The sequence below is a fragment of the Oncorhynchus keta genome, chromosome 26 (assembly GCF_023373465.1).
Source record: "Oncorhynchus keta strain PuntledgeMale-10-30-2019 chromosome 26, Oket_V2, whole genome shotgun sequence".
Lineage (NCBI taxonomy): Eukaryota > Metazoa > Chordata > Actinopteri > Salmoniformes > Salmonidae > Oncorhynchus > Oncorhynchus keta.
Genome location: NC_068446.1, coordinates 21,150,681 through 21,159,768, shown reverse-complemented (window position 1 = coordinate 21,159,768; position 9,088 = coordinate 21,150,681). Strand labels below are relative to the sequence as shown.

The 9,088-nt window shown below is 41.5% G+C and overlaps 1 protein-coding gene across 1 annotated transcript; it reads right to left on the bottom strand.

Moving 5' to 3' along the window:
* Positions 1-3,701: 3,701 nt before the first annotated feature.
* On the bottom strand, positions 3,702-8,573 carry prdx6 (peroxiredoxin 6). Its single transcript, XM_035737305.2, has 5 exons — positions 8,316-8,573; positions 6,151-6,307; positions 4,536-4,682; positions 4,270-4,416; positions 3,702-4,118 (listed from the first exon to the last, which is right to left on the bottom strand). The coding sequence occupies exons 1-5, from the start codon at positions 8,405-8,407 to the stop codon at positions 3,993-3,995; spliced, it is 669 nt and encodes a 222-aa protein (XP_035593198.1). The 5' UTR covers positions 8,408-8,573; the 3' UTR covers positions 3,702-3,992.
* Between the last annotated feature and the right edge of the window lie 515 nt (positions 8,574-9,088).

Genomic DNA, 9,088 nt, shown 5'->3' with positions numbered 1-9,088 from the left:
CAGTGACATAAATGAACTGCTATGATCTAAACTTCATTCATCTCATTAAAGGGAAGATTGTTCCAAGCTTGTCGGACGACCTTTCACTTGAACCTTGGGATGTACCATTGACTGTTGCCTCAGTCAATCAGCTGTAGCAGCATTGACATCTAGAGGATACACCATGTAAGGACTAGTTTACTGTCCATACCGCAGCACAGATCAATTTGACTTTGGTCATACAAATACAGTCAACTCCATGCATCTACTGGTACTTGGGACTATTGTAACGGTGTGCACTAAACCAGAGCATACAGTTATCAAGAGTACCAGAGGAATGTATTGCGTGTCAAATGTGTGGGTATAAGACAAGAGTTTAGTGGGGTAGAACTGTGGAAGAATGCCGTGCTCTCTGATTCGCAGTGTCCTGGAAACAGAATGGGTCAGGGGCGTAGTCTAAATCTTCAAAGAAACATTCCACACAGTCTATCTTTCTTCACACAAAGGGAATCCCCTCTTTGTCCTTGGTAGCAGGCGTCCTCTGTGTGTGCGTACGTGGGTGTGAGTGTGTTCATACCTTGAGGTCGTTTACAGTGGTATATGATCCCCAGCTATGTGGGTTGAATACCTGTTAGGTAACACACACCATGGTCTAGTTAAAACACTTGATCTGGTTCACATGTCAATTATTAACTAGATTTCCTCTCAAGCAACACTGAAAGGTAGTTTCCCCGTCCCAGACCAAGTATTTTCCCAGGAAACAAAGCAAAACCATTGAGTTCTAAACTATGTTTTTATTACAATTACAATTTACAATCTCAAACTAAATCCAAGACAAACTCTAGTGTACTGTAGCCATCTATGGGAGATTCTCAATTGGTTTGCTTAACTCCTCCGTTCTACCCTCGCCTCCTTTAGAAAAATGTCAATGGTAACCGAGAAGGAGGGGAAAGAAAATATAGAAACAAATGCACTTGTTTGAATTGAGACTCCTTCACTCATGTGGCATCATGCAAATTATGGAGGAGAGTATGGAGGAGTCGAAGAGAGGACGGATTCCCAAATGAGAATCTCCCCATGGCGCTGAAGTCCTCGTTTACATTACCGTGGATGTACTGCCATCTGTTGGTAAAATAGAGTAAAGCATTGGAGTGTTTCAGCACAGTGTCTGTCAACAACAGCTCTTCAGCAATGTTCCTTACCTTTTGGGGTGCTTGAACCCACCTAAACCTTCTGGGGCCACATCAAAATTGCGTAGACGGCGCAACTAAACAAAACAACTGAAATAGAGGTGCAAGTGTCAGAGATTGAGTACAGCCAAAAGGTTTTATTTGGCTCGCTCAGTTGTAGCTACAAAGAGAGGACCATTAGGACAATGAAGTTGCTTTAGCAATGGCAAATATACTTCACATGAGTAGACAACACTCATCATTAAGCCATCCATCCTCAACAGCTCCCAACATTGCTGTTCTGCAGAATGAACTAGTCATGTGGTCCACCTGACCATTGCCACCACATTCAGTAACGTCTTTTGCTCATCACATAACCTATCACCTGTACATAAAGAGTGGAAGCCTTTTCTGTTCACATAATTGAAATCGTTTTGGGATGGTGATTGTATGTCGATGTGGGGTCCGTCTATTGGTCCGTTCGTATTTGGGAACCCATTGATGGCATAATGGCAAATAAATCCCTCTTGAATTCAACTTGTTGTGCAATGGTGCGTTACTGTTAGTTTTACTGATGATTGCATCCAAAACATTGGCTCATCGAGGGCTGTGAGATACCGATAGGCACTTCTCAGCAGGAGCTTGCCTATTGTCAAATACCCGAGGGTGGATAGACATTTTAGCAGACGCTCTTATCCAGAGCGATTTACAGTAGTGTGTGTACATTTTCAATTTTGTTTGTACTGGTCCCCCGTGGGAATATAACTCACAACCCTGGCGTTGCAAGTGCCGTGCTCTACCACTTTACCAACCGAGCCGCGCGGGATAGCACTTAGATGTGCAGCGGAATGGCATGAGTTTGCCTTTTGAAAGTAGGTCTTAAAATCCTCGCAAAAATCCTATAAAGTCGTTTTTGGAAATTCTGATGCTTTCTGCAGATAAAGCCACATCGGTCTCAAAAAAAACACGCTCTCTGCAAAATGTAACGTGTGCCAAATCAGAGCAATCGCTCAGTCTAAATTATTTCAACATTGATAAAACTTTCACACGTACCTCTCATTTAACAAATTACTGTACTTTATACAGATTTTTGTTAAACGCAATGTGGTCGAATTATATAGCATGGCAAGATGTATGAATTCACAATGGATATTGATTAATGATTTTGAATTATTACTCAATGCTATGCTTGACAAGTAGTTCCCTTATTCTACCACTTGGCACATGCACGATGGCCATGCATACATTTATGCACACTTAAGCAAACATTCATATTGTTAAATCTCCCAATTTGGGTGGAAATTATCCCATTGATGGTTTATGCAGACTTGTTTCTTACAGTTTATAAATTAGGCCCCTTGGCTTTTGGGATTCAAGTACTAAACCAAAACACTGTCCATTATTATCTTTGGCCTCTGCTCTTATCTGCTGCACAGAATCCTTACAAGAAGCAATTACCTCCAGTTTTGTATTCTGGTCAAACAGGAAGCAATTACCTCCAGTTTTGTATTCTGGTCAAACAGGAAGCAATTACCTCCAGTTTGTATTCTGGTCAAACAGGAAGCAATTACCTCCAGTTTGTATTCTGGTCAAACAGGAAGCAATTACCTCCAGTTTGTATTCTGGTCAAACAGGAAGCAATTACCTCCAGTTTGTATTCTGGTCAAACAGGAAGCAATTACCTCCAGTTTTGTATTCTGGTCAAACAGGAAGCAATTACCTCCAGTTTGTATTCTGGTCAAACAGGAAGCAATTACCTCCAGTTTGTATTCTGGTCAAACAGGAAGCAATTACCTCCAGTTTTGTATTCTGGTCAAACAGGAAGCAATTACCTCCAGTTTGTATTCTGGTCAAACAGGAAGCAATTACCTCCAGTTTTGTATTCTGGTCAAACAGGAAGCAATTACCTCCAGTTTTGTATTCTGGTCAAACAGGAAGCAATTACCTCCAGTTTTGTATTCTGGTCAAACAGGAAGCAATTACCTCCAGTTTGTATTCTGGTCAAACAGGAAGCAATTACCTCCAGTTTGTATTCTGGTCAAACAGGAAGCAATTACCTCCAGTTTGTATTCTGGTCAAACAGGAAGCAATTACCTCCAGTTTGTATTCTGGTCAAACAGGAAGCAATTACCTCCAGTTTGTATTCTGGTCAAACAGGAAGCAATTACCTCCAGTTTGTATTCTGGTCAAACAGGAAGCAATTACCTCCAGTTTGTATTCTGGTCAAACAGGAAGCAATTACCTCCAGTTTGTATTCTGGTCAAACAGGAAGCAATTACCTCCAGTTTGTATTCTGGTCAAACAGGAAGCAATTACCTCCAGTTTGTATTCTGGTCAAACAGATGCTTCTTTCCTTCAGTGAGGTCAACACTGATCTGTAGATTAGATGTGATCGGTGCAAGTTTTTTAAAACTCAAAATAATTAAATTGAAAGCAAAGTTAACATTCAGTTACTGGAAGGAAGGATTTTCTAAGTATTGAAGGAGAACATATACATACATATATATATAAATAATAATAACCACCAACAACAAAAAACACCCCCCACAGTAGTCTTCCAAAAGTGTGTTTATTGGGGTAGTAACACTGTACAATGCTAAGTTCATGTCAAAGCCTTGCTCCTCAGAAGACATTACTATGAATGGATTAATGGATGCTTACGGAATATGTAAGTTGTGAGATACTTTAATTAGTGCATCAAAACCAACAAGACTCTTGAAGGGATGATTGCTTACGCTATAAGTCCTCTAACGATAGAACTACTATGTGCTGATACTTTGGCAGTGGGCCTATCTGGGCTTTGGGTTGTGTCCGGGACGACTTTGTGTGCCCCCCCCCCGAGGCTCAGGGCTGTGTGTAGCGGAGGTATTTCTTTCCAGAAGGCAGCTCTTTGGTGGTGACGCCATTGGGGAAAAGTTCAGCAGCCTCTGCATCGGAGAGAGAGGGAATAACCATACACTTCTCACCAGGCTGAGAGAGTGAGGGAGAGAAAGAAAAATATGAAGTAATAAAACAATATGGTACATTAGTCTCCACTCTCTGTGGAGAGAGTGGTCAAATATCAAGATGTGACTAACTTTCAATCAACAGTGTGTGTGTGTGTGTGTGTGTGTGTGTGTACCTTCCAGTCAACAGGTGTGGCCACCTTCTTGAGAGCGGTGAGCTGCAGAGAGTCGATGACACGGAGCAGCTCGTCAAAGTTCCTTCCAGTGGTGGCAGGGTACAAGATTGAAAGCTTCATCTTCTTATCTGGACCAATCACAAACACCTGGGGGTGGGACCGAAGGAGAGGGGTCTTATAAACAAACACCAATTTGAGCTTCATTTTCTACAGCAAAAATGTTGCAGTTTTACATCTCCTGGATGTGTCTGTGACCTCATACTCACACAGCGTGCAGTGAGGGGAATGCCATCCTTGTCAAGCTCATCAGGGTCCAGCATGCCCAGCTGAACTGAAAGCTCCCTCTTATCATCAGCGATGATGGGGAAGGGCAGGGGAGAGTCCGCACCATCACTGTTAAACGCCATCACATCCTACAGACAGAGGGGGAGAGAGGTCAGTGATGATCAGGGCAGGGGGCCGTGTCACCTTCACTGGCTGTGATTTAACAGTGACTTTAGCGTCACAACTGATATTAGAGTAAACGTGTCCTTGCTTTGCTCAGTAACTCACTCTCCTGTTTCCATGATGTGAACTACAAAACAGCAGAAGCAGTGACTATGTAGTATAATATACAGCAATGAGAACTATAATCTGTAAAGAACCTGACCCTGTGACGACCACGGACTCTGATCTGAGTGGCTCAGATCAGGTCTTTCACAGACAACAGTCAGGGTGACTGGGCTAGAGCAGGTTGTGGAGAGAGTGAATATTATTGTAAAAAGGGGCCATTAGTCTGGGTAGTTATATGTCTGTTATCAAAAAATGTTAAAATGGTAGAGATAGTTGGTGTTCACAGCAGCAGTGTTAATCTTGTGGAAAGATTCTGTGTGTAAACAGAGAGAATCTGTTGGGACTGAATGGATGCGCAAAATAAGAGCAGCAGCAGTTCCGGTGTTTGGGTTTTTCGTTAGTGGTTATTTGGACAGATTTCACAGGTTATAGCATCTTTTAAATTCCGGAAGGGGAGGGTACATTCGGCCCGTAACTTGCAAAGAGCGAAGGTGGATCTCCTCGTTCCAGTTCCGCTCCTTTTTCTAGCATCTCTTCTCTTAACGTGGATGGACCCAGAACTTAAATCAAGCAGCTGACCAATTATGTGAGACTTTAGTTCTGGGTTAACCGAGATTACAGAAGTATAGACAGCAGTGTAATGGCTGGTGTGGTCTAATCAAAAACTGGACATCAGACAAAACTAATACGCCTCACTGTGGGAAGGAAGGCTGCCATTAGTCACACAGGTTCAGACAGAGGTGGGTGTGTGTGTGTATGTGTGTATATAAGCGGGTGGGATTAATTGGTTCAGTGAACTTCAGAGATTAACTTTTCATCCCAAACAACTTGTTGAGAACTTGAAGGGGGTGGTGCTTCTGTAACCTAGCAATCAAGCCATTTGTCCAATCACCAATGCTCCAGTGTAAGACTTGAGAATTTGGCAGTCCAGAGGAACTCGTTCCCCTGTTGGACCCAAGAGAGGCCTTTAAGGGAGGTAAAACATTCAGTACTTGCAGATAGAAATGTAATAAAAAGCTAACACTATTCCCTGTTATACTTCACAGACAAACATATATGTTCTACACAATATATTTCTGTAGAGAAATGACCATCTGTGAATGGAGTTGAGATGGAGTGTAACAGCTGTGCAGGCTAAAGCAGTCTCAGGGGGATTACACAGGGTATGTGTATGCATGCAATATTGATTTAGACATGGCTGACAGCATTCAGATATGGTAGTAAAACCTGTGAGAGGCTGTCCATATGGTAGTTATGCAATGTATGGGAATGTGCTCTCTACATTTGAACCACATAGGCAATGGATGCAGAGAGAGGGGTTAGACAGACCTTACTCCAGGCGAGGTGGTCGGCCACGCTGTCGATGGACAACGCGATCATCTTGACGTTGCGTTTCTTGAACTCATTGCTGATCTTGGCAGCACAGGCCAGCTCTGTGGTACATACTGGAGTAAAGTCCCGAGGGTGGGAGAACAGGATTCCCCACCTGGAGGAGAGGAGAGAAAGTCTCTGCTGAGGAAAACATTAGGCTAGACAAGTGTGAGTTTTATTTAATCAGTTAACTTTTACTAAATGAGAGGCAGTGTCACCATCTGACTATGTGAGGGAAGGTGGAAGGAAAGACTGAAAAACATGTGACTAGTCTCTGGAATGTGTGGGTGACCAATGTATGGTAGAGAGTGTGAGGAAAAGAACAGGAAAACTAGAGGTTCTGTTAACGGATGCTTTGTAGAACCACACCTTTTTAGCGTCATAGTACATCCGAATAATAGAGACGTGGTCCTGGAATACAAACTCTCCTCCTTTCCCCCACCACTCATTGTGTCAGACTGGGACAGTATGGAGGTTAGCATTTTTTTTTTTCAAAGAAGAGCAACAAGTGTTCTTCTGTAGGACAATACAGTTATTGTGAATGGTTTTTACTGAAGTACCACAATCATTTGCACATCATTCTGTATTATGGCAATAGTTTATAAGAAAATGTATTGAAACCATTGCACCACCAGTGTTTGAGTAGGGGACTGTTAGGGTGTTGCAATAACAGAATAATCTCTGGCTAATCTGTACAGAGTGACAAAATATCAAAATGAGAGGCTTTTAGCTACAGAGTAAAGGAACTAGCTACCCTAACAAAACACAGTAAACCAGTTTATCTTGAGACTTGTAATAGTTTCAAGTTATATTATTCCCTCTACCACTCCATATTGGACCACAGCAATGGCAGTAGAAAAACTAAAATCATTTGCTCTGTTCGGTAGAAACTTAAATCCCCTAAAGGGGGAAGTTGAACTGGTCTCTAGTTCTGCACGATCATTTAAAACTGAGACAGGAAATGCTCTAGTCCCCCCTCTGGCTGCACCACACACACATGGCTTTGTAAAGCCAAAGTTAAGCAATATAATAATTTGTGTGTGTGAGAAAGAGCACCTCCTCCCCCAATCTACCACGTTGGAGGGCCTTCCCCTGTGCCAACTGTTATCCCTACCCCTTTATATCCTTCTATTATTTAACTATAGCCATGAATACTGGAGTAAAAGCATGGCCCGTGTTAATGATTGAGCTATAAAAACACTGGAATACATTAGGTATAATTCTGATTCGTTAGGTTAACTGTTGTTAGCACGGCTCCTCCACTTTGGAAGAGTTCGTTGGACCATTCTAATGTAACAGCCAAACCTTTGACCAAGCCAACTGTTTGTCTGGATGTGCGCATGAGTGAGATGTACACTACCGTTCAAAAGTTCGGGGTCACTTAGAAATGTCCTTGTTTTTGAAATACATTTTTATTTTATTTTTTTAAAACAGAAATAGTGTAGACATTGATAATGACTATTGTACCTAGAAACAGCTGATTTTTTAAAAATAGAATATCTACATAGGCCCATTATCAGAAACCACCACTCCTGTGTTCCAATGGCATGTTGTGTTAGCTAATCCAAGTTGATCATTTTAAAAAGGCTAATTGATCAGTAGAAAATCCTTTAGCAATTATGTTAGCACAGCTGGAAACTGTAGTTCTGATTAACGAGGAGTGTATATGATAAAACAGGAAGGATTTATATACAAATCAAATGGCTGAAAGTGGTTGAATGTGGATTTTGGACACATTTTGTAACAAACCGTTGTTTATAAACCCATGATGCCCGCGTGAAGCCTCGCCTACCGTAGATGTTCGAATTATTAAGATCTGATGTGGGATCAGATCTTCGCTTTTCGTATGAAACTGGTCCTGGACCGGTGCTTAGCGACTATAATTACCGTCATGTTATATGACACTTGTGTCTTCAATGTATGACTAATTTCACGCTGAGCTCGTGGCAATGGACATTCAACCAAGTCTGTTATTGTCTGTACATTAAAATGTTACACAAATACACCATCAGTAAATGATTAGGCAGGCTACTGTTTGCAATCGAGTACGCTGATGCAGTGCAGATACAAAGTAATAGCAGATGATCACACCGACTTGTTTAGCCTACAAAAGTAGCACTTACGAGTTTCCTAAGAAGTCATGGAATTTGATCTTGCCGATGGTTGTCTCAGCTTCGAAGTTAGGGAACACGTCTCCTAGCAGTATCCCAGGCATGGTTCTCTTTCCAGGGCAAGGTGACGAGTATTTGTTTTCTTCTTCTTCGGTGGAGTTTCACGGAGGGTTGCATCCAATATTTATAGTGCGTTACCGCCAACAACTGTACAGGGGTAAACTAGGAAACGTATGCAAACTAAACCAGGCTAGGCAGAAGCCAAGCAGGAACTAGCGATATCATATTGACCCTTTCTATCATATATCTACAGTTTCCGTTAGGGAACGCCTACTCTGTGATGTGCGCCTTTGCACTCCTTCTAAACAACGGGATTTAAAAAAAAACTTTGCCAAAGGGTAAAGTCTACAAAACTTAGCCCACTATGTTTATAACATATTGTAGTTTTAGGAATATAAAACAGTATCTAGATCAAATTTTTAATAGATGAGAAAATATGTAGAATATCGGCCAAAATCTCTTTCCGTCTTCCACCATATAAATTAAAAGCAGAAGGAGCCTTTATTAGATCTAGGGAAAAAATGGATTGAGGAGGGAGAACAGAATTCATCCTATTTCTTTAGACTTGAGAAATTTCACTCTAAAAATAACACTATCCATAAGTTAAACATTGATGGTGTTATTACAGATGACCAAAAATGAATCGCTAAATACTGCAGCAATTTTAACAGAAAATTGTACAGCTCTACGTACTGTCAGGAATCCACAGATATGTTTTTTAACTC